Below are 25,886 nucleotides of genomic sequence, written 5' to 3' on the forward strand. Positions count from 1 at the left end.
GACAGATCATTTGCTCTGGCACATGGCCTATGACCTGACAATCATAATATTCTAGAGGAGGGTGGTTCTAGCCATGGAATATAACATGCTGCGGTGGAACTAAAGGTGCATCGTCACGTTCTCATTGCACTTCCAGACTGGCGTTTACTGAGCTTCAGAGTGCTGTTTTGGGATGCGGTATCAGCTGTTTGGGTCATAAAGGAATTGACTGGCTTATTTTCTAAAGGGTTACAGAATCATATATTTGGTTTGGGGGCGTATAAGTTTCTGACAGGTTCCCTGCAATCCCATAGCATGGCATATTTAGCACCCCTATCTCCTTATTCTCTTACTCTTGACACTTTTGCATGTTTTTGTTATCCAAAACTGGTAGAGGATTCTAAAAAAATGTTATTATCCAGCCATAGACACGTGCAGTTATTTTCCAGTTTATTGGTTTGTGTTACACAGAAAGCATGAATACATGTTTTTTCTTCTGCAGCCACAGCCCGTTCAGACAACATAAAACCAAAGACAAGCATGAGATTGATAGGATGACACTCACAATGGTAAGAACAGCTTTTCCATAAGATTCAAAACTATGTCCTTGTTTAATATGCATGTCAAGTGTGCAGACAGGACATCTACTCTTCCATCGCTGTGTGGAGGGTCTTTCTAGGACAAATAGGATCAAATATGACTCAGTCTGTTTCTCTTTTTCTTTTTTAATGTCTTTTAAATGTGGATGATATTGCTTTTCTTAAACATGTCAAGAATGTGGAGCTGCCAGACTCATTTACTCCAGAACTGAAGTCCCTCTTGGAAGGTCTTCTTCAAAGAGATGTGAGCAAGAGACTTGGCTGCCAGGGAGGAAGGTCGGTATTACACTCAAATCCAGGATTGTAGACTTTGCAACATTATTGCTCAAGATATATATATAATGATGGGATGCTGTCTTTGTCTAAACATAGTAAGTCAAGTGTATTGTTCCAACTACTACTCATACAGGAGAGTGGAGGGCCCAGTCATGCACAGCGGTCCACCGGAAAATTCACCAACTCACCTGTGGGCCAGTCCCTGTCTGTACATTTCTACCAATCTGCAGCGTGCACACGTGCATTTTCTAACATTTTATGCTGGAAGATGATTGCTACTTGGAGAAATAAGGGATGTGTCACAGTATAAGTGGATTGTTTTAAAGCTTTTGAAATCATCATCTTCCATTCTGTATTTGAGTCATCAGATCCTTGCAGACATTTTCTAAAGTATGAGTAACTAATACGGTCCATTAGCTCCACAGTAAAGTGGATACTTAATAATTGTTTAAACATGGAGAAATCTTTCTGCTTCTTTTTTTTTTTAAGCTGAAGCAAAGCATTTTTGATTGCAGTAAAAAAAAAAAAGGACATGAACATTGAGAACCCTCATTATTTTATATTAACTTTACTTTCTCCTTGCAGCGCGCTGGAAGTTAAGGAGCATCCGTTCTTTAAAGGCATTGACTGGCAACAGGTGTATATGCAAAAGGTAACAGCCTACAAAGAGTAACACTTTATTTATATGGAGTGACATTACCCATGCAGTTTAGATAACTGTCCTTCACACACATGAAAGCTAAGCTCGGCTGAGCTTTCATGTTTTCTCTATGGGGAGAGCCAAGCGTGCTGCTGACAGGTTATTCCGGCAGAGGCTTAGTTTTGAGGCCACATACATATTAGATTGTGTGCCAAAATCGACCAGTGTCTGCCAATCCTGCCAAAATTTATATTGGTAAATCCAAAGGAAGTTCGTAGCTATATTCCGCGCTGCCGCTTTAGACAAATTCCAGGAGAATGCTGTATGATTGCAGTGGTTTTATTCTACGCGTTTCAGGGGTCTCATGCCCCCTTCATCAGGAAATACCACAAAATACATACAGGTATCACAGGCATAAATAGGTTTGGAAGGACGCGGCAAAGTGAATGAGTGACTTCATTAAAGATAAGATCGCAGGCAGCTTTTGTGTTCAACGCGTGACACATAAGTCTTTCCACTGCACAGGAGAGGCAAGAATGTTACTGTCTCTCCTGTGCAGTGGAAAGACTTATGTGTCACGCGTTGAACACAAAAGCTGCCTGCGATCTTATCTTTAATGAAGTCACTCATTCACTTTGCCGCGTCCTTCCAAACCTATTTATGTCTGTGATACCTGTATGTATTTTGTGGTATTTCCTGATGAAGGGGGCATGAGACCCCTGAAACGCGTAGAATAAAACCACTGCAATCATACAGCATTCTCCTGGAATTTGTCTAAAGCGGCAGCGCGGAATATAGCTACGAACTTCCTTTGGATTTATCATTTCTTCTGGTCACTGAAGACCTGTGGATCTGCTGCAGCCGCTACCTACACGCTCTTATCTCATCCTAACCAGGTGAGCATATTTCAAGATATACTGTCCTTTGTAACGTGGATAAGACCCTATTGCGCTTTTGTCTCCCCCCTTTTTTTTGCAATAAAATTTATATTGGGGCATTTGCACTTGTGTGATACCATGTATGGTCACCATTAGAGATTGGCGAACCCTAACAGTAAAGTTTGTATTCGGCACCCCGAACATCGGGTGTTTCCCATCAGCGTGACAGCACAAGAAACGCCGGTGGCTTTGATCAGCAGTAAGATTATTACCTCCAGTCAGAGAGCTGCGGTGCACATGCAACGTGAGCCAGCAGCTGTGACCGGCTGTAAAAAGTTTACTGCCAGTCACATGCATCGTCTGATGAGACAGTATTACTCCCATCAGCCTACACCTGCTGCTGTTAACAGCGAGAGCAGGCACCGCTAATAGGAGTATTCATCAACTGGCACCTGTGCTATAAATAAATACATTAAGAAAAAGTGGGGTCTGTTGAAAACCAGTGCTGACAAAACTGAAAGCTGCGGGCTTCAACCCTCATCTGTCAGCTTTATAGTGGCTGGTTATCAAGAATAGGGGTGTCCCACGTCGTTTTTTATAAATTGTTTAAAAAAATTAATAAAAAGCAGCGTGATGTCCCCCCCCCCCTAATTTTTGACAACCAACCAATCTAAAGCAGACTACTGGGGGCTAGTATTCTCAGTCTGGTAAGGAGCCATGAATATTGTCCCCCCCCAGCATAAAAATAACAACCCACAGCCGCCCCAGAAAAAATGCATCTATTTGCCCAGCTCTTCCCACTTACCCTGGTGTGGTGGCACATAGGGTAATATTTGTGGGGTTGATGTCACCTTTGTATTGTGACATCATGCCCCATAGAGTCATAGTTTTGACCTCGAAGAGATCATCGTGAGTATAAAGTGAGAGAAAGCAGTTTCAATGACCGGCAGTAAACTCTGACATCACTGCTAGTCACTGAAGCTGCGCCCACAGCATCTCATTCTCCCATGGTTTTCAGCGTCTTGTATCTCCATTACTAAATCCTGGGCTTGAAGTCACCTGACAATACAAAGGTGTCTTCAAGCCCAGGATTTAGTAATGGAGAGGCGTTTACAAAACGTCTCTCCATTACTAACCCCATAGTCACATCATAAATAAAAAAAAAAAAAAAACAGAATAAAGTCCTTTATTTAAAATCAAAATCCACACACTGTCTTACAGATTTACTTAAAAATAGTTATACTCACCTTACGCTCATTCCATTGAAGCCCTTGTCCCCTGTAAAAAAGGAAAATAATAAACAACTATATCCCTCACCTGTCCGAAGGTAACAGGTCCCATGTCGTAATCGATGTCTGTGATATGTAGTTTACAATCTGTTTGTTACCATGATGTGACTGTCCAGGCTGAAAACCACAGGAGAATGATGTGCTGCGGGTGCAGCTTCAGTGACTAGTGGTGATGTCAGAGTTTACTGCCGGTCATTGAAACTGCTTTCTCACACTTCATGCTCATGATGTTCTCTAAGAAGTCAACTCTGTGGCTTGATGTCACAATACAAAGGTGATATCAACCCCACAAATATTACCTCACTTGCCACCTCCACAGGGCAAGTGGGAAGTGCCAGGGAAAGCACCAGAACTGGGGCCGCTGCAGGTTACTATTTTTAGGCGGGGGCAGCCAATATCCATGGCTCCTTACAAGCCTGAGAATACCAGCCACCAGCTGTCTGCTTTAGCTTGGCTGGTTGTCAAGAATAGAGGAGACCCCATGCATTTTTTTTTTTTAATTATTTAAATAATTTAAAAAAAAAACCGGCGTGAGGACCCCTCTATTCATAATAACCAGCCATGATAAAGCTGACAGATGAAGCTTGCAGCCAGCGCTGGTTATCAAGAATAGAACAGATCCCACATCGTTTTTGTTTTTTTTTTTTAATAGTGTAGGCGCCAGCTGATGAATACTCCCATGAGCAGCATCTGCTCTTGCTGTTATTAACGGCAGCAGGCATAGGCTGATGGGAATAGTACTCGCATCAGCCAATGCCTCTGTAACAGGTGGCAAAGTTTTTACCTCTGGTGACATCTTCTGGCTCAAGCTGTCATCTGTCAGTATGGGAACCAAAGCTCTGTCAGGCAGTAATGATCTTACTGCCGATCAGAGGCACTGTCATGCAGATAACAGCATGGCAAACAACTGATGTTCTGGCTCCCAATTATGTGAATGGGGTCCAGGCTTGAGTGCAGTTCTGGTATCTGAACCAAACTTTTTTTTAAATGTCCGGCTGAACCTTCTGGACCTAAACATACAAGGGTTCGCCCATCACTGCTCACCGTTTATTCAGCCTCATTGTGATGGAACTTTACAGAGTTTCCTTAATAAATGACTACATCCTAAAGATGATAAACAGGGGTCAATGTTTCAGAAAATTATGTAATATTGTATGGTTTAACTTTGTCATCTCTTTCGTTTTGGGACCACTGTAAACTAGATCTCTAAAATGCTTTGTATTCTGTTGACTACCATATATACTCCAGTATAAGCCGACCAGAGTGTAAGCCTAGTTTTACCTAAAAAAAAACAAAACCTGGGAAAACTTATTGACTCGAGTATAAGCCTAGTATGCATTGTTTCCCCCTTCCCATCCTGGTATGCACAGCTTCCTCATCCCCATCCTAGTATGCACAGCTTCCTCATCCCCATCCTAGTATGCACAGTCTCTTCATCCCCATTCTGGTATGTATGGCCTCCTCATCCCTATCCTGATATGCATGGCTCCTCATACCTATCCTTGTATGCATGGCTCCTCATCGCTATCCTGACTTGATTGGCCGCCATCCCTATCATTGCATGCATGGCTCCATCCCTGTCGTTGCATGCATGGCTCCATCCCTGTCGTTGCATGCATGGCTCCATCCCTGTCGTTGCATGCATGGCTCCATCCCTGTCGTTGCATGCATGGCTCCATCCCTCTCGTTGCATGCATGGCTCCATCCCTCTCGTTGCATGCATGGCTCCATCCCTCTCGTTGCATGCATGGCTCCATCCCTCTCGTTGCATGCATGGCTCCATCCCTATCGTTGCATGCATGGCTCCATCCCTATCGTTGCATGCATGGCTCCATCCCTATCGTTGCATGCATGGCTCCATCCCTATCGTTGCATGCATGGCTCCATCCCTATCGTTGCATGCATGGCTCCATCCCTATCGTTGCATGCATGGCTCCATCCCTATCGTTGCATGCATGGCTCCATCCCTATCGTTGCATGCATGGCTCCATCCCTATCGTTGCATGCATGGCTCCATCCCTATCGTTGCATGCATGGCTCCATCCCTATCGTTGCATGCATGGCTCCATCCCTATCGTTGCATGCATGGCTCCATCCCTATCGTTGCATGCATGGCTCCATCCCTATCGTTGCATGCATGGCTCCATCCCTATCGTTGCATGCATGGCTCCATCCCTATCGTTGCATGCATGGCTCCATCCCTATCCTGGTATGATTGGCCCCCATCAAAAAATATAAAATAAACCATTACACTTACCTTCCTACGTTCCCTTGCAGCATCTTGTTCCAGTGCCAGCAGCTGCTTTATGCTTGAAAGCAGCACATGGCAGGGTCCTCATGCACTGCTCACAAGCAGAGCACAGGTGCCAGAATACTCACCGCTCCCCACGCCGCAACTATGTGCGTGGAGGGCAGTGAGTATTAAGCAGGGCGCACAGTGTCAGCCACTGGGCTACTTAAGAGAAATAAATATTCACCTCATTTCTCTTAAGTAGCGGCACACGTGACCGCCCAACAGCTGCAGGAAGCCGGCTGCTGCGGCTGACACTGTGCACGCTATTAACGAGAAATGAATATTCATTGCCAGTGCGGTGAATATTAATTTCTCTTTAGCAGCCGGCTCCTACCTCTTGTGACCTTCTCCGCCACTGCCCTCCCCCACCATGTTCTGGACACTTCAATCGAGTATAAGTCGATGGGGGCATTTCTAGTCTTCACACAGCAATCCCACAGACCACCAGAAATGCTTGAATTAACTGAGATGCTATACAGTGATAACACACAAGAAATGTTGGAATGATTATTATTTACGTAATTATTTGTAATGTTCTTCTAGTATCCCCCTCCACTTATTCCACCTCGAGGAGAGGTAAATGCAGCTGATGCCTTTGACATTGGGTCCTTTGATGAAGAAGACACAAAAGGAATTAAGGTACAGTATGGCTTTGGTTGCCATTATGCACAGAGAAAATGACACTGATGACATTAACAGCCATGAAAGCTATACCAACTCTGTTGAAACTGATTGTGTCAGTATTCATCAGGTTCTTTGGTTACGTTTGAGCTTAGGCATTTTCTTCTTGCCATCAATACTGGAATCCCTGACTGGAGCCATGAAGCACAAGAGTTCCTTATTTTGCAGTCAGGTTTATTTTTGGAAGACTCTCAATAATACATTATATTTTGGTGCTCTAGTTAGTTGAAAGAATGCCTTTTACTATTAGCAATGCACACACTGTAACATTTCATGTATTATTCAACTTCCAGTGCAAAATAACATTTACATTTGTTGCTAAATCAAAGATGTTAAAGAGCTTGGCAAACTTAGAGAGACAATCTTAATGTATTTTACTAAATGAATGACTAAACTTTTTCCTTGCTTTATAACATTAATTTGAACATCAGATGGGTGTTCGGTGGTCTGAATATTCGGAGTGATACAATGATGCTTTTGAAGCCGAGTCTGTAAAATGTGAGGAGCAAAAATAGGTCTGATGACCCTTTTGATCTCGTAGGTGTTGTCAGATGATGATGACACAGGATACTTTATAATAATAAAGTAAAATAATATAGAGGCAGTGAAAAAACTTTTGTTTTTGGTATACACAACAATTATATGTGATTCTTCTTATGCATACCAGTGATGATTCCTTTTTTTTTTTTCTATTGTCACTTTTATATCTTCTCTCTTATTCAGGACCTTTTTTTATTTTTGTTTTTTTTAACTTTCACAATTTTTGATGGTGTACACCAGATCTGACATACGGTACTTATGTTTTATGTACATTATAACTTATAACTTAGGTGACTAAGAGCGTAAACGTGTGTAAAATAGGTGGTCATTACACCAGACTCTGCATCCTCAGTGTGCCCAAGCTGCCTCACTGGTATAACTGACACCTCAACTAAATGACTGCTATATTAACCTCTTTACCCTAAAAGTCTGTGTGACGGATCTCCCAGGGGAAGGGGGTGTTGACTTGGCTCACCTCGGGGGAGGGGATAGAAGGACCCAGCAGGGATCGGCTCTCTGGCACCACCACTTGCCCCAGATCAGTCAGGGAACTGCACCGAGGGCAAATAGTCGCCGTTAAGGCTTCCCTTATAGGTACGAGTTATTGAGGCGCTCCCAGTGAGGGGAGATATATATCACCAGTCCAGGCTGGGGATATATATATATATATATATATATATATATATAACACTGCCAGAGTTCCTCACTAGAACAGTACGGCCTGCTGCCACCAGTTCACCATTTGAATATCAGGTCAGAAACCAACCCGGGTAGAGTATAATAACCAACGGAGCGTGTGGACATAGGGATTTGTGTATCGAGGTAAAACATCAGCCCAAGATTAATTTTATATTTAATCGCCAAAAGGCGCACTAGAAATGTACAGGCATATATTTACAGAACAATATACAGGTATATAGTCAAGAGTGTAGTACAAGGATAGGGTATAGATAGGTTGCAATTACCGTGTTTTGTAGCATGTGACCACAGGGAGGTGCTGATGGATCACAGGTCCAAATCTTAGTTGCGGGCTTTCCTGGCCGCGTCAAATAACGGATCCTCCTGCCAGTAGAAATCTCAGCTCAAAATGAGGAGCTGCCTCTTATTTATCTCCTAGGCTGCTCCCTCCCACATTCTGCCCACCTTTGGGCTTGTGCAGCCTCTCTACTCCCATATCTGAGAGTATGGTTTTCTGTCCAGAGCCATGGAGGCTCATAACTTTCTGCCCAAAGCTCTGAATGGAACGGCAGTGGTGCCACTGGATTCTGCTGGATTTTATATGCGCATGAAGACCAAATATGCCTACCGTATGTAATTCCTGGTTTCTATGCTTTATAACTCCATAACGCAGAGTGCTAGGGGTGGCTGGATGTTACAGGCTCGTGGGGGGGAAGGAATGCCGAATCCAATAATGTTATCTGTAGGCTCAAATATTGCATTCTGTTGTTATAGGTCATTTTCCAGATTCAATACCTCAGACCCTTGCTGTGACCTGTGGTGCTTGAGTTAAACAAAGGAATCCAGTTTGGCTGTAGCTGCACTAGAGCTCACACCCTTGTGTTAATTGCTAGTCACAGAGTTTCAAAGGGCTTGTTCCTGGAGTTTAATTAAAGAAAAACAATGATCCTGTGGAATGCCAAGGGTGGGGGCACACCCCAGGTGGGGAAGGACATCTCTGTCATTCCTCACAGTCTGTTTTCACCTTCATGACCAGGCCAAATTTTACAATTCTGACTAGTGTCACTTTATGTGGTAATAACTCTAAAACGATTCCAACAGATCCCACTGATTCTGAGATTGTTTTTTTTTTGTGGCATATTGTACTTTGATAGTGGGAAAATTTGTTCAATATGACTTGCATTTATTTGTGAAAAAATTTGGAAAGGTGATGAAACTTTAAAAAATTTCACAATTTTCAAGCACTTAATTTTTATGCTCTTAAACTATAGAGTTATGTCACACAAAATAGTTGATAACATTTCCCACATGTCTACATTACATCAGCACTAATTTTGAAACAAAATTTTTTTTTGTTGTTGAAAAGTTAGAGTTAGGGAGATCCAAGAAGGCCGCCGACATGAACAGACACACAGAGGAGCTCCAAGACTGGGCTTATCAATCCACTCCATCCAGCTCAATCAGGACCCCTACAAACAACAATTGGAACACACCTAAACTCAGGATTCCTGAAAACCCATTATATTGGGATCTGGACTGTAAATTCTTGCCCAGGAGTGTCAAAGGCACCATAGCAGATGTGAGGCCTGCGCCTGTGGCCTGCACCTACAGATGAGAGCCTGACCAAAAGTGATTGCTGACCCACAGCAGAATCCCCGCAGCCACCACAGAAGCCGGACAGTAAAAAGGAGTCCCTGAGCTCACACAGACCCACCACTGGGTGCACAAAGCCTGGACAATGATCCCACCAGATGACCCCCACAGCAGATAGGACTAGAAGCATCCTCCTCTCCACCTTTCCTGAGGGAATCTGACTCGCCCAGCCCGGCGGTGGATCCACAGCAGCACTTAACTGGTAGATGCAGGCACTGGGGAGAGTAGTGCAGAGCCAGTGAGGCCATAAAAGCCGAGGGGTGAGAGGCAAGAGGCCAGGGAGTGCTGGCAGACACACACGGCCTGGAAAATCCCCAGCACAAGCTGGAACTTTGGCGACATCTTGTGGCCAAGAGAGGAAAACACACTATAAATTTATATTTGGTGTTAGTACAATACATATCCTCTTGATCATAACACCGTGGGATGAAAACTGAAAATTTGCCTACAACTACATAGCCAATTATCGAGATAAACTTCCGGAGGTCAGTGCTGAGAAACTACTGCTTTTTTTTTATAACGGCGCCTGCTTACACCTACACGTGTTTGGATAAATAACAAAGCCCCTTCCGTCAGGGCTCGCCTTCCGTATTGCGGTTGACCCCGGCCCAATTTGAGATATACCATCGATCTAACCCTAACAAGACTATGTAAGCTTCTTTAGCCAAATCTTGGCTGTGGTATCCCCCCCCCCCTCTCTCTGTGTATACCTCATGCTTGCATATTATGCTCCACCATCCATGGATAAATTTGTGAATCAGAGTAGCTTCACATTGGTCAAGACCAGAGCTCAGGTTGCCAGATCTCCTCCTAAAACATCTGACTCTAACACCACCATGTCTTGAGGAATCCCTGTGAGCAATTGCTGTTTCTATTACAATGAAGCTCATGCCGGTGATTGACGCCAGACTTCAATCTTTTCAATCATCACTGGAATCAATCACATCACAGATAACTGAACACACCAATAAAATTTCAGTGGCAGAACAGCGGATTTCTGACTTGGAGGAAACGGTACAATCTTTTGTTACCCAGATAAAGGACAGAGACCACGAGAGAGAGCAGCTTCGGGAAAAATTTGATGACCTAGAAAACCGGAGTCGTCGTAACAATCTACGGATCATCGGCGTTCCTGAATCTGTAAAGGACCTACACCACCTTACTTCCTCATGGCTCCCACGAGCACTCCATTTGCCTGACATGCCTGGTTCTATGGTGGTGGAGCGAGCGCACAGGATTGGACCTGAGCGCTCTGATCCAAAAGCTTGTCCACGCCCGGTAATTTTCAAGTTACTCAATTACCAGGACAAACTTCAGCTGCTCCGGGTGTACCGAGCCGCCTCCTCATTGAAATACGAGGGCCATTCCCTCCTTGTGTTTCAAGATTTCTCCTCCTTGGTGGTGACCAAGCGCCGTGCTTTTTCTTCAGTATGTAAACTATTACATGACAAAGGCAATCGTTTTGCTCTTCTTTACCCTGCGTGCCTTCGGGTGGTGCTTCAAGGAAAACCGGTATTTTTTGATGACCCAGATAAAGCATTAAAGGAAGTTGAGCGCTCTTCCCGGGCTTCCTCTCCGGTCACTTGACTCTGATTTGTAGCCATGTGATATTTTGCCTTTAAGATTTGATTTTGAGCTTATGGCTTGATCTATATTGAACTTTTGTTCTTTTCTCATGTTTTTCCTTCTAGGGGATACCATTAGTTAAGATAACTTAACCCGATGTTTAACTTTTTGGTTTATATGTTGTTTCTCATTTCAGTTGGGGTTTGGGGTGGGGGGTGGGTTTCCTGTCCTTGGGCACGCTCTATGTCCGGTCTATTTGGCTAACTTGGGTTGGTAGGTTTGCTCGCTGGGACAGATCTTTGCCCAGCTACTCTTTATTTTTTTTTTTCCATCTCTACGTTCTGGCTCCAATGTGGGATAGGTTAACATGGCCGCCCCTAATAACATAGCTTCTCACCTTAATATACGCTCCATCGAACTTCTATCATGGAATGTGGCTGGCCTCAATTCACCGGTCAAGCGCAGAAAAGTACTAGATCACATTACTTGTCTATGCCCCCATATGGTCTTTTTACAAGAAACCCATTGGCTGTGCATGGGTCACCGAGCGCTCCGTAATAGACATTATGCGGAGTGCATGGAGGCTTCCTTTACACAGAAAAAATGTGGTGTGGCCATTTTGTTTCATAAGGATCTTGATTATTCTATACAGGATGTGGTGAGGGACCAGGCAGGGTGATATATATTAGTCAGAGCTATTATTGAACAGTGGGAATATTGCCTTATAAATGTTAACGCACCCAATACTACTATCCCCTCCTTCTTTGCTAAACTTGAAGAGATGGTTCACGGCTGGCATCCTACCAATATATTATTGGATGGAGATTTAAACGCCCTTCATGATTCTTTTTTAGACAGATCTACCCCCTGCCCGCATCTCACCCTCCATCCAGAGCGATTTCTACCTTGTTAAACAGGCTTGACTTGGTTGATGCCTGGAGGTGCTGCCACCCTTCAGAAAGAGAATATACCTTCTATTCTAGGGTACATGATGTTCACACTCGAATTGATTATTGGCTAACGTATGCCTCTCTTCTTTCCCTTCTAAAAACAGTTGACATTCTCCCTTCAATTATCTCAGACCTCTCCCCGGCCTTTCTTACTCTGGAACTCCCCACTAATATATCTATGACTTTGCGCTGTGTCTTATACTTCAGATGATTTCAAGCGTTATATGACAGGTTGGTGGGAGACTTTCGTGGAGGACAACTTGGAACACTGAAACGATATCAATCTATTTTGGGCCACTGCTAAAACAGTACTTAGGGGACATGTTATCTCTTATGTGTCCCAGAAAAAAAGGAAGTTGTTGTCCTCTTTGCGGCCTCACCTAGACCAGCTCACTCAGTCGTATAGAGACTTTAAATTAAATAATACTCCCTCCTCCAGGGAGGCTTACCTGACAACTAAACAAAATTTAAATACCCTATTACATGAGCAGGCACACAACCAATTAGCTCATCAATGTAACCGTTATTTTCGTTGGGGTAACAAACCAGGCCGTCTCCTGGCGTCTTTAACGAAGCCATTCAAAGCGGCTACTAGGGTTCCCAATATTGCCTTACCCGATGGCTCTATCACTCGTGACCCAACCCAAATTTGTGCGGTTTTTAGAGACTTATATGCAGATCTTTATGGCCCATCTCTGGACTCTCAGGAGGATATGCATTCCTACACAAGGCTTGTCCACCAAGACTTTCTGACTCTCAGCAGAAGATCCTAAACCAACCAATTTCTTCTGTGGAGGTAAGATCAGTCATGAAATCTTAAAAACTGCACAAAGCCCCTGGCCCAGATGGGTTCTCGATAGTTTTATAAACTGTTACAACCCTTAATTACTCCACACCTCACTTCTCTTTTTAACCATATTTTGGACTCGGGTTCTCTGCCGGATAGATTTAATGAAGCTTGTCTGTCATTACTTCTAAAACCGGGCAAAGATCCGCTTCTCCCTACCTCGTACCGCCCGATTTCCCTTTTAAATGTTGATTTTATATGGCTCACCAAAATCATGGCTAATAGATTACAGTCTATGCTTCATGATATTCTTACCTCATCTCAAACGGGCTCTGTCCATGGTCGGTCTATCACTTACAATATCCAGACGGTGTTAGCGGCCATCACACATAGTTATCAGGCTAGGGCCAAGCAGAAAATACTGGTCAGCCTCGACGCTGATAAGGCTTTCGACCGTGTGTCCTGGTCTCATCAGAACTCTGAAGTATAGACTGTTTGGCTTTACCTTTTTTAATTTTATACGCATAATTTACACTAACTCCCAATCTTCGATTTTGCTTAATGATATCCAGTCAACCGCTTTTTCCATCTTCAGGGGGATGAGGCAGGGCTGTCCTCTGTCACCTTTGTTGTTTAATATTGCCCTTAATCCCTTACTAAAATATCTGGAGATGATCCCTTCCTTTGGAGGCATAGGGGTTGGTCACCATATACTTAAAACGTTGGCATTTGCTGATATCTTACTCATGATATCCAATCCTAAGGAATCCATTTCCTCTATAATGGACGCCTTTAATGAATTTGGAGCAGTTTCGGGATTTCATATAAACTTTAATAAATCTCATACTTTAGCTATTTTTAAAACTGCTCGGAAACAGTGGCCGTTCCCTTTTCCCTTTCAGTGAAGGAGAAATTCTTTACGTTATCTTGGCGTGGACCTACCATCAAATCCTCATGATATCTATAAATTAAATGTTCAACCTCTTATTTCTGTAGTTATACAAGAAATTCAATCCTGGAAATCCCTTAAATTATCCTTTGCAGGTAAAGCCCATCTAATTAAAATGATCTCTTTCCCTAAAATACTCTTTCCTTTACAGATGCTCCCGGTTCTACTTTCTAAAGCTGATGATAGGCTACTGGCACGAGCCTTCCGCCAAATTATTTGGGGCTCAGAAGGGGGCTCTAGAATTAGTGTTTTTAAGCTACAGCAAACCAAATCTTTGGGTGGACTTAATCTCCCAAATTTACACCTCTACAGTATAGCGGCTGCTCTTCGCCATTCCCTTGATTGGATATACGCCTTTAGTCGCTTCACTAATACCCCAATAGATGAGGCCATGTGTAGACCCTTCAGCCTCCCAGCATTGCTTCACCTTCAAAATGCTGAAATTCCAGTGGAGGTTAGAGATAATCCTCTATTATAGTCGGTAATCTTAGGATGGCGTCAAGCAAGACGAGTTAGCGGTCTTTGACCCCCACATCTCGATGTTTCTTCCCTTTCAAGGTAACCCCTCTTTTCTACAAGGCAAGCCACCTCCCATTTCCAAGGTACTTGGAAACAATGGGTGTAGACTGGTCCGAGATACGTTAACAAATAATCAATGCCTTCTTACCTTAGAGGACATGGTTTTCAAATACCCAATCCTTACAGAAGACTATTTTACTATCTCTCTAGACATTACGTAAGCTCAATATTGCGAGACATACCAGATGAAGCTAGAACACACCCTCTAAATTTAATATCCATTAAAGCCCAAATGGGAATTTATTCTGAGTCTTATATATAAATCATTAAAGCCTTCTATACATTGGTCAGACTCTTCACCAGGCCCAGGAAAATGGGTTGCTCAATTAATGAACTGTCGGGTAATTGACCTTTTGAAAGCCACTTTGCGTATTAACTCTATATTACCATATGACAGTTACATAACCATGTCTCTTATGATATTTCATAGAGCATACATCTCCCCGGAGGTTGTCTAAAATGTCCCCCTCAGGGGACTATCCCTGTCCTAAATGCTTACACTCTCCAGCTGATATTTTCCATTGCCTTTGGGACTGCCCAAAAATAAAGGAGGTGTGGTATACACTTCTGCAACATCTCATCAACACTTTTGGCATATCTATCGCTCCTCGGAATGGGCCATATTTAATATTCTCGCACAGGACCAGTTGATGAGGCTTTCTGTCCAGCAGCGCCGCATCTTGTTCATATGGGCGGCAGCCACACGTAAAATAATAATTTTTATTTATATAGTGCCAACATATTCCGCAGCGCTTTACAGTTTAAGGCCTGTATCACACTTCATTTTTTTTTTTTCGTTCAGTTGCAATCCGCCAAAGATGCAAAAAACGGATCTGTTTCCGTTGTGACACAAACGGATGTCACCGCACCGTTTTTTGGACGGATCCGCTGAAGTTGGAAAAGTTAGGAAATTTAAAGGAACGGCGACCTGGAAAAGGAGATGGAGATATTAGGGTTAAAATGCATCACCGAGAAATTCTCCCGGGCAGGCGCAATGAGAAAAAGCGGTCTGCCAGTGTGAAGAAAAACGTTTCATTGTCCGTCTGCTCCGCTGGGGAACGGCTAAAATTTTTGCGGATCCATCAAAAAATGTGACCATCAGTCAAAATCCGCCGCTAATGTAAGTCTATGGGGAAAAACACAGATCTGCCAAAAAGAGGGGCGGATCAGTTTTTTTCTAAAAGTGGCGGATTTTGACTGACGTCAAAAAACTGAAGTGTGAAACAGGCCTAACAGTTTCAAAACACAAGTCGTAAGTAACAACGTTAACAATACAATAATTAAAGCAAAATAAGACGACCCTGCATTCTCCATTTGCTGGCACAAGATGTAACACCTTCTTTAAGCCTAATTACTACAAAAGTAACATATCTCTTCAAAATGGATTGGATAGAGGCCTTACTTAATAAAGAAAAAGACACAGAACGCTTTTTTTTTTCCACATGGTCCTCTTTTATCAATACTCAGACATCTTCCACCCACCAGGCGATACATAGTTGTTTCTAGCTCACCAACTGGTATATGAGAGAGCAGCTTGCCGGTAATATCCCTCTTGATTGAAATTGTGTTACGAAGTTATGGAGTCTGCCCGGGGGAGGGGCGGGGGGGTGGTTATAATTGAAAAATGCCGTCTAATGTTATTAATATTGCATAATTGTTCTTCTGTTATGTTATTGTACACTATATGTGTACTTTGTATTACACTCTCTAAAGACAGTTTAAAAAAAGTTAGAGTTAAAAGTTGAACAGCGCTTTCTCATTTTTCCAACAAAATTTACAAAACCATTTTTTACGGACCGCATCACATTTGCAGTGACTTTGAGGAGCCTATATGACAGAAAATATCCAAAAGTGACACCATTATAAAAACTGCAACACTCAAAGTACTCAAAACCAGATTCAAAAAGTTTATTAACCCTTCAGGTGCTTCACATGAACATTTAACTTTTTTTCACAAAAATGTTACTTTAGACCCAATTTTTTTTTTTATTTTCACAAGTTACAAGAGAAAATGGACCCCAAAATCTGTTGTGCAATTTCTCCCAAGTTAGCAGATTACCCATATGTTGGGGAAAACTGCTTTTTGAGCGCACGGCAGAGCTCGGAAGGGAAGGAGCGCCGTTGGACTTTTGGAGCGTAAAATTGTCTGGAATAATTAGCGGACACCATGTCTCATTTGAAGAGCATCCGATGTGCCTAAACAGTGGAAACCCCCCAACAATTTACCCCATTTTAGAAATTAGACCCCTCAAGGAATGTATCTACATGTGTGGTGAGCACCTTGAACTTCCAGGTGCTTCACAGAATGGAAAATAAAAAAATCACAATTTTTCCACAGAAATGTTTTTAGCCATAATTTTTTTTTCACAAAGGTATCCGGAGAAAATGGACCCCAAAATACATTATGCAGTTTCTCCTGAGTACACAGATAACCCCTTATGTGGGGGAAAATGGCTGGCACACGACAGAGCTCATAAGGGAAGGAGTGACAATTTGGAACGCAGACTTTGGAATGCTCTGCGGATGTCATATTGCTTTTCAAAAGCCCCTGATGTGCCTAAACAGTGGAAACCCCCCACAAGTGACTCCATTTTGGAAACTAGACCCCTCAAGGAATTTATCTAGATGTGTGGTGAGCACCTTGAACCCACAGATTCTTCACAAGGCTTTACAACATTGATCTGTGAAAATGAAAAATATATATATATTTTTCCCACAAAAATGTTGTTTTGGCCTCAATTTTTATTTTCACAAGGATACCACATGGAAATGGACCCCAAAATCTGTTGTGCCATGTCTCCTGAGTACACCGATACCCTATGTGGTTGAAAACAACTTTTGAGGCATAGTACAAAGCTCAGAAGTAAAGAAGCTCCACATTGGAGTTCAGATTTTGCTGTAAAGGTTTGGCATATCGGCAGAGCCCCTGAGGTGCCGGAACAGCAGAAACCCCCCAAAAGTGACTTCATATTGCAAACTACACTCCCCAATAAATTCACATAGAGGTGCAGTGATCATATTGACACCATGTGTGCCTCACAGAACGTTATACCATTGGGTGGTGAAGAAAGAATAATTATTTTTTTTCTACTAAAGTGTTGTAGTTCCAAGTTTTTAATTTTAAGGGCTAATAGACAAAAAAATAATAGCCCTCAGTTTGTTGTAAAAATTTCTCCTGATTGCATCAATATCCTACATGTAATCAATAAATACTTTTCAGGCACAGTACAAGGCTCAGAAGGGAAGGAGCACCATATTATAGTGCAGACTTTACTGTTATGGTTTGCGGTTGCCATGTCCCACTGGGAGAGGCCCTGAGGTGTCAGAACAGCCGGACCCCCATAAGTGATCCCATTTTACGAAGTACACCTCTAAATGAATTAATCTAGGGGTGCAGTGATCATATTGACGCAGTGTGTCACAGAATTTTATATAATTGGGTAGTGAAGAAAAAAAATTACATTTTTACCACCAAAATTTTTTTATATTTTCACAAGGGAAAATGGGTAAAAATGGCACCAAAATGTTTCTCACAATTTTTGAGGAATGTAAAAATACCCCATGTGTGGCTGTACAGTACTGCTTAGCCATATGCCGAGACTCGGCAGGGATGGAGCGCTGACTTTCCTAGAATAGTTTGCAGATTCCATATACGGAGCGCTATTTGCCTCCTGGAGCATATATTTTCCTAGAATAGTTTACAGACTCCATATACAGAGCCCCCAAGTGCTAGAAGACCAGAATTGCCCCTCAAGTGACCCCATTTTGGAAATTATACCCCTTTGGGAATTTATCTACAGGTGTAGTGACGATTTTGACTACAGGTGTCGTGACGATTTGCTGAGTGAAAATTGCAAACTGCCATTGTAGTTCTGCTACATTGTAATGCCCAGTACGTGCTTCTGGAGACATGCACATATGAATTTGGATGTTTTGGGTTGTCATTATGATTTAAAAAGAGAAAACACAGTAGTTTGACGATAAATGGCTTCACCCAACCACTAACCATGAGTGGAGAAAATTTTTTGTTATCTATTCATATAATTGCCTTGTAATGTTTTCATTTCCTGTTCTGTCCAGATGTCACCTTATCCCAAAATTCCAAGCGGAGGAAGTTCACCCACCACCAAATTGGGACACCCAAGTGATGGGTTTCTCAATATGGAAACTGCTGCGGTACCACCAGCGGAACACCTTCGCAACACACGCAATACGCCGTACGCACCGCACTGTCACACACACACACACACACACACACACACACACACACACACACACTGTCACACACACACACTCACACAGCCTCTTGCGCGATACCACTAGCGGAACACCGTCGCACTGCACCTGCGCGAATTCCACGCAGGTGCAGTGAATCATTCGGCTTATCCCGGCGGCAGATGCATGACATGTCTACAGACAGAGGAAGCCGGTCACGTTAAAGGGGTTTTCCCACGAACGAAAGTTCATTTTAAAGATTGTCTGTGCCTGACCGTGATACCACATCTCCTATGCAGGGGAGGAAGCAAAAGGCAATACTGACATTACAGCAGGGGATCACAGAGGATTCATTTTGTGAAGTAAAATATTTCACTGACTGTTTTTAAACAATAGTTTACCTCACAAAATGTATCCTTTCCGAACACAAGGGGGAGACGGCTCAAACGGGACGGCACATGAGGGGAGAACACAGCTCATTAAGGAGAGAGACAGCCGACAAGGGGGATAGGATATCGGGTAGACAGGTCAAAGGAGAGAGCATAGACGGGAGAAGTCAGCACATGGGGAAAGAGAGAGTGGATAGGTGGGTGAGCACATGGGGGGAGAGATTCTCAAAGCTGCAAAGCCTGCCCCCATCATGACATTATCGCCCTCCCGATGCGATAGCATCGGGCCTCAATCTATTCATTCAGACTCTCTGAAAAAAGGCCAAGAAAGCAAAAATTCTGCCAGGGTATGTAAAAGTTTAAGCACTACTGTATATGCCAAACATGAGGGTGCTAAATTTATTTTTTTGGTACACTAGGTCTCAGAAGGGAGGGGGGGGCATTTGGATTTGGGAGCGCAGAATTTGCTGAATTTCTTTTGGAGGGGAGAGGAGCCATTTGGTACTCTCAGTATTTGGTACTATCAGTATCGTGGAAGCCCCCCCCCCCCTGTTAACAGATAATGGACCCGAGTAGGCACTTGCTTTTTTGTGGATTGATTTGAAGCCTTTTTTGGGAACATTTTACATAGCATTTGGGATCACATATATCCAGTGCTCTACACTGAGCACTTACATCTGGGTTTCCATCTAATCTCAGAGTGACATGATTCAGATGAAACCACTGAGGAATCCATTCACTATAATGAAGCAGCAGAATCTCTCTGGACTCTGGCTTCTGTCCAGCTGTGTCTTTTCAGAAATGCACAAAATTGTGGCAGACTGCACTTTTATGCAAGCCTAAAAAGACGGACATCGCTGGATCACAGACCAGATGGCATCCACAGTGTCTCCATCTGCCTCATTATAGGGAATCTTCTACCCAGGATTCCATCTGAATCACGTATTTCAGCTATTTACACTGAATCCCTGGTGTAAGCGCTCAGTGTAGAGTGCAGGATAAATGTGCACTGAGCCTTACTGTGATCTTTGGGAGACAGAAAGTCAACCGCAGGTGAAGAATTGTTTTTATTTATTTATTATGCCATTTTTCATGTGGTATAACTGATTAGACAACTTTATTCTTCGGGTTGGTGCAATTACTGTGATACCAGATTTATTTTTTTTTTATGTTTGGCTGCTGTCACACGCTAAAAATGCTTTTTATTGCAAAAATCACCATAAGGTATTTTGAGAGCTACAACTTTTTCATATTTCGGCCGACCGCGTCATATGAGAGCTTGTTTTTTTGTAGGACGAGTTGACATTTTTATTGGTACTATTTTCGGACACATGACATTTTTTGATCGCTTTCTATTCCAATTTTTGGGAGGCAGAATGAACAAAAACCAGCAATTCAGGATTTTTTTTTTTCCAGAGGGGTTATGCCGTTCCATGCATGGTAAAATTGATAAGGCAGCCTTATTCTTCGGGTCAGTATGATTCAGTGATGGCACATTTGAATAGTTTTTTAATGTATTGACGCTTTTATGCAATAAAAACATTTATTGAAAAATAATTATTTTTGCATCGCTTTATTCTGAGAGCTAAAACGTATTTATTTTTCCACTTATCGCATATTATTCCACTTTTTGTTCGGAGGTATAATGAAAAAGCATAGTTTTTTGCCCTACATAAAGATAGAAATTTATTGTTACAACATATATAAATAATCCTGCCACACCATGAACACATATCAGCATATACAGAGGTAACTAAACAACCCTATTTTGACTGCACAAAACTTGGTATAGCAAGGCCAATATTACCTATAATAACGCTATGTGAGGGAATATCACCAGTGACCACATACTTCTTTGTCACTGATAATGAACAAAAGACACTGACTATGCCCAGTATTATACCACGTGGTGATCAAAGTGGTAGAGTCGGACTCTGACTGTATAGCTGAATCCACTCTAACCATGAGGTAAATCCACTAAATCGCAAGTTATATCCACTGATTGTAGTCATTCATTTTCTGATTTCGTCTTCTTTTGGTCAAGAGCCACCACGAAGTTCCATGTCTTAACACTGCAAAATGTAACATAAAGATAGCATAAAGAGATCCTTGGGCGATTGCTTTTAAAGCACCTTTTGATCACCCTTGTATACATAGTCCATAGTGCATAGCCATTTATTGCACACCAGACAGAAGTAATCCACTGCCCCCTTCCCTGGTGCCATTTTATGGCTAAAGTGACTTTTGTGCCCCCGACAGTAATACTTCCTCTCTTACAGTACATTCTTTGCAGTAATATCTTCCTTTGTGCCTACATGTAATGTTAGGTTCTTCCCTTTGTGTCTCCACCAAATAATTATACTCGTTCTGCCAGCACACAATAAGAATAAGGCTAAGTGCCCACGTTGCAGAAATCCTGCGGAAATGACCGCAGCATTTCTGCAACTCCCCGCCATGGGTAAAACGCATGCGGAATTCGCATAGTGCTTGACAAGTGTGACCAACTTTTTACTATTGAGGCTGCCTATGCGGCATCAATAGTAAAAGATAGAATGTTAAAAATAATAATAAAAAAAATAGTGATATACTCACCTTCTGATGGCCCCCGGAGTGCTCCCGCCTCTCAGCCACGCTGCCGGCATCTTCTATTTTTTACAGGAATATGGTACCCAGGGCATGGAGGGGAGTCTCCTCTCCTCCAGACCCTGGGTACCATCCGCACATCAAGCGCCCACTTTATGCATGGTGGGCATAGCCACATGCGTAAAGTGAGCATTTCAATGCAATCCTATTGCAGCGATTCCGCAGAAATAATGGACATGCTGTGGATTTTACCGCTATGCGATTCCGCAGCAGTAAAATCCGCAGCACGGGCACAGCAAAAAAAAACACAACGTAGGCGCACAGCCTCATAATTCCCTGTTTAGGCCAGGGTTGCCAACCGTCCAGAAAGTCCATAAAAATAGAACACCTCTTTCCCATATTCGTAAAATGAATTTGATGCATCTGTGATTTTTTTTCTATTGAGCTTTAAGGAGACTTGTACAGATTTGAGACTGTATTTATCACCTTTTTACAGTTCACAATGAGTGCAGCGAATGTCTTCATATAGGATTTATGGTTTGTAGACCTGTATCACTCATAATCCTAATGATTCATTATGGTCTGCTAATGTGTCGGTAAAGACAGTTTGCTGTCCATGATTTTTTGATAAGCTGTCCAGAAAAAAAAAAATCAAGTTGGCAACTCTACACAATTATAATGCCCCCTTTATTTCTATATGTGTGTATATATATATATATGTGTGTGTGTGTGTATATATATATATATATATATATATATATATATATATATATAATTAGCAATGCCACTTTGTGCCTCCAGAGAGTTATAGTTCTCCCTCTGTGACTCCATCTTCTGATGCTCCCCTTTGAGTCCTTCCATGCAGCATTTTTTGCTAACTGGCAGCACGAGGAAGTGATGGCGGACCTGGGAGCTCACTGCCCTCATCCATTCCTTGTCCGTGGATCTAGCCCCTTCCCCTCCAGACTTGGTCAAGGTTAATCACTTTTGGAGATCCAAAAGATTTTGCATTGGGCGGTGATAATCTATTACACTTCATAGTATGCAAGATCACAGCTACATACAATCTATTCAACAGGAGAAAAATGACCAGTAAACAAACTCGAATATTAGGAATATTACATGACCTAATTAATCTGCCTGAGTAATATAATGAACTCTTAGCAGGGACGTGCTGTAGCTATTGTACTTTAAAATACAATCTGAAGATAGAACAGGAATCCCAGGGTCACACCTCAAAACATCAAGCAAGTTTAGTTTCCTGAATGCCACTCTCTGACATTTGCCTTGATACATTCTGAGATACAGACTTGTATCTTTTACTCTTTGTTTTTTCTTTTAAATCAAGACTTCCTTAATTAAAAGTATTTTTTTCCACTCTCCTCGCACATATTTATCCCTAACCCTGAATAATACCCTTGATTTATCTTTTTAGCTTCTTGATAGTGATCAGGAACTATACAAGAACTTTCCCCTGGTGATATCTGAGCGTTGGCAACAAGAAGTTGCAGAAACGGTTTATGAAGCGGTCAATGGAGATACTGATAAGATCGAAGCCAGGAAAAGAGCCAAAAACAAGCAGCTGGGTCATGAAGAAGGTAAATTTTGTACACGTGGTCTCAGGAGCTCACGATCATGTGCTATATATGTATGCTGCCAACTCACCAGCTTGGTTAGAGATTGTCCTGGCGGTAGGTGCTAGTTGCAGAGGTAGGACTTGTATCTGTCAGACATTAGTGGCATATTACCCTGGATATGTCACCAATGTCTAAAGGGGGTTTTACACTAAGCAATATCGCTAGCAATATCGCTAAAACGTCACTGGTTTTGTGACGTTATAGCGATATTGCTAGCGATATCGCTATGTGTGATACTTACCAGCGACCGGCTCCCCCGCTGCTCATCGCTGATCGCGCGAGAATGTCCAGCTCCATTTCTCGTCGGGCGCTTCCTGCTGAGACTTCCTGCTGTGACGTCCAGCGACGCGTGGAGGCGGGCGGGAGGACGCAGGATCGCTGTGTGTGAATGGTAAGTATCGTGCGCTGCGTCGCTGCTGCATCGCTGTGAGATCTTTCTGTATGAAAGCTCACTAGCGATCATTTAGCGATGCACCAGCGATCCTGACCGGGTCGGATCGCTGGTTGGATCGCTGGTGCATCGCTAAATGTAAAAGGGCCTTAAGGTGAGATTAGCCCTTTAAACCTTTTCCGCCATGAAGAATACCGACTCTAACTTGTCGGCTGCTATACTGATTAGCATTCTCTCTGTCTTAGATTACGCACTAGGAAAAGACTGCATTATGCATGGCTACATGCTGAAGTTGGGAAACCCTTTCTTGACTCAATGGCAGCGGCGTTACTTTTACCTCTTTCCAAACAGACTTGAATGGAGGGGAGAAGGAGAATCTCGGGTAAGATCACGGCTACAGAAAGATTGTCAGCGTGATAAGGTTTTAAGAAACTAGAAATATGTATGTGTTGTATATTTGGACCCGGATCTGAGACTTGCACAGATATTAATGGTTTCCTGAAAATGTTGTGTCTTATTTAGGAATCCTGGCGCATACATATAAAAAAACATCAACTGGTCCAGGTATCGGTGTCCCCTTTAGAATAGGAGCTTCCTGTAGCATAGCTGTGATCCGTAGTTCCCACTCTGAATTGTAAAATCCTGACTCATTGATTGTCCCTCAATATATTAGAAATTGTGATTCTTAATGGTTCCCTGTGCATATGTATACACACTTGTAGTCTAAATGACTGCTGAGAATTGGCATAAAATATTCAGATTGTAAGCCTGTGAGGTCCTTTCCCCCAGTCTGTCAATTTGTTTATTTTATATGTATGTAACACTTTTCACCTGTACAGCGCCATGAAATGATCAGAATAATAATAATGATAATAGAGCAGATATATGAATAATTTATTACAGGTTTAAAGGGAATCGGTCAGCAAGTTTTTGCTATGTAATCTGAGAGTTGCATGATGTAAGGGCACAGAGCCTGATTCTAGTGATGTGTCACTAACTGGTCTGCTTTGTGTAGTTTTGATAGAATCCCTGTTTTCTCTGCTGAGCTTTGCACAACCCCACCCACACCCCTGATTGGCGGCTTCTTGTGTACACTGTACATTGTCAGCAATCTACCAATCAGTGATGGGGGCGGGTTTACACATATTAACCTGACTGGTCTGCACATGGTAAAACACAGATTGTGTTGAAACTACAGCACCCAGCCTAATAAGTGACACATCCCTAGAATCAGGCTATCTGCTCCTGCAATATACTGCTCTCAGATTAAATAGGAAAAAAAATCTGCTGACAGATTCACCTTTAATAGAATCCTATCCCCCACACACATCTTGTATTGCTGTGTTGTAAAGTGATTTTTCCAGGATTGTGTTTTTCATAGAAATCATTTTCCCCGATGTGTCAATGTGAAGACTTAGAGAACTGTATCTAATCTCCATATTTCTATATTGTCTTATTTTTCTGGCATGCAGCAAAATTTATTGACGATGGAGCAAATAGTGTCTGTGGAAGAAACCCAGATTAAGGATAAAAAATGCATCTTGCTGAGGATTAAAGGAGCAAAGCAATTTGTCCTGCAGTGTGAGGTACGTCTGTTACGTTCCATATAGTCTGAAAAATTAGGCCAATTTTTTTTCCTCAATTTCTGTTGTCAAATAATACAGGAGTTAGTTAGGTCCATATATATTTGGACAGAGACATCATTTTCTACTTTTGGTTCTAGACATTACCACAATTAATTTTATACAAAACAATTCAGATGCAGTTGAAGTTCAGACTTTCAGCTTTCATTTGAGGGTATCCACACTAAAATTGGATGAAGGGATTAGGGGTTTCATCTACTTAACATGTGCCACCCTGTTTTTAAGGGGACCAAAAGTAATTGGACAGATTAAATAATTGTAAATAAAATGTTCATTTCTAAGTACTTGGTTGAAAACCCTTTGTTGGCAATGACTGCCTGAAGTCTTGAACTCATGGACATCACCAGACGCTGTGTTTCCTCCTTTTTGATGCTCTGCCAGGCCTTCACTGCGGTGGTTTTCAGTTGCTGTTTGTTTGTGGGCCTTTCTGTCTGAAGTTTAGTCTTTAACAAGTGAAATGCATGCTCAATTGGGTTGAGATCAGGTGACTGACTTGGCCATTCAAGAATATTCCACTTCTTTGCTTTAATAAACTCCTGGGTTGCTTTGGCTTTATGTTTTGGGTCATTGTCCATCTGTAGTATGAAACGATGACCAATCAGTTTGGCTGCATTTGGCTGGATCTGAGCACACAGTATGGCTCTGAATACCTCAGAATTCATTCGGCTGCTTCTGTCCTGTGTCACATCAT

At 42.4% G+C, this 25,886-nt stretch overlaps 1 protein-coding gene across 3 annotated transcripts in view; it reads left to right on the forward strand.

Moving 5' to 3' along the window:
• GRK3 (G protein-coupled receptor kinase 3) overlaps positions 1 to 25,886 on the forward strand; it is a 368,299-nt gene that overhangs the window by 333,224 nt on the left and 9,189 nt on the right. For all 3 annotated transcript variants that reach the window (XM_073582658.1, XM_073582660.1, XM_073582659.1), the window contains 7 exons: positions 482 to 548; positions 754 to 854; positions 1,440 to 1,506; positions 6,498 to 6,593; positions 22,960 to 23,122; positions 23,798 to 23,934; positions 25,025 to 25,138. In XM_073582658.1, the coding sequence (XP_073438759.1) occupies positions 482 to 548; positions 754 to 854; positions 1,440 to 1,506; positions 6,498 to 6,593; positions 22,960 to 23,122; positions 23,798 to 23,934; positions 25,025 to 25,138 (745 nt within the window). The remainder of the gene's footprint in view (positions 1 to 481; positions 549 to 753; positions 855 to 1,439; positions 1,507 to 6,497; positions 6,594 to 22,959; positions 23,123 to 23,797; positions 23,935 to 25,024; positions 25,139 to 25,886) is intronic.

This window comes from Dendrobates tinctorius, unplaced genomic scaffold, assembly GCF_039654945.1.
Source record: "Dendrobates tinctorius isolate UK_male_01 unplaced genomic scaffold, ASM3965494v1 ptg000073l, whole genome shotgun sequence".
In the NCBI taxonomy this organism is placed as follows: Eukaryota; Metazoa; Chordata; class Amphibia; order Anura; family Dendrobatidae; genus Dendrobates; species Dendrobates tinctorius.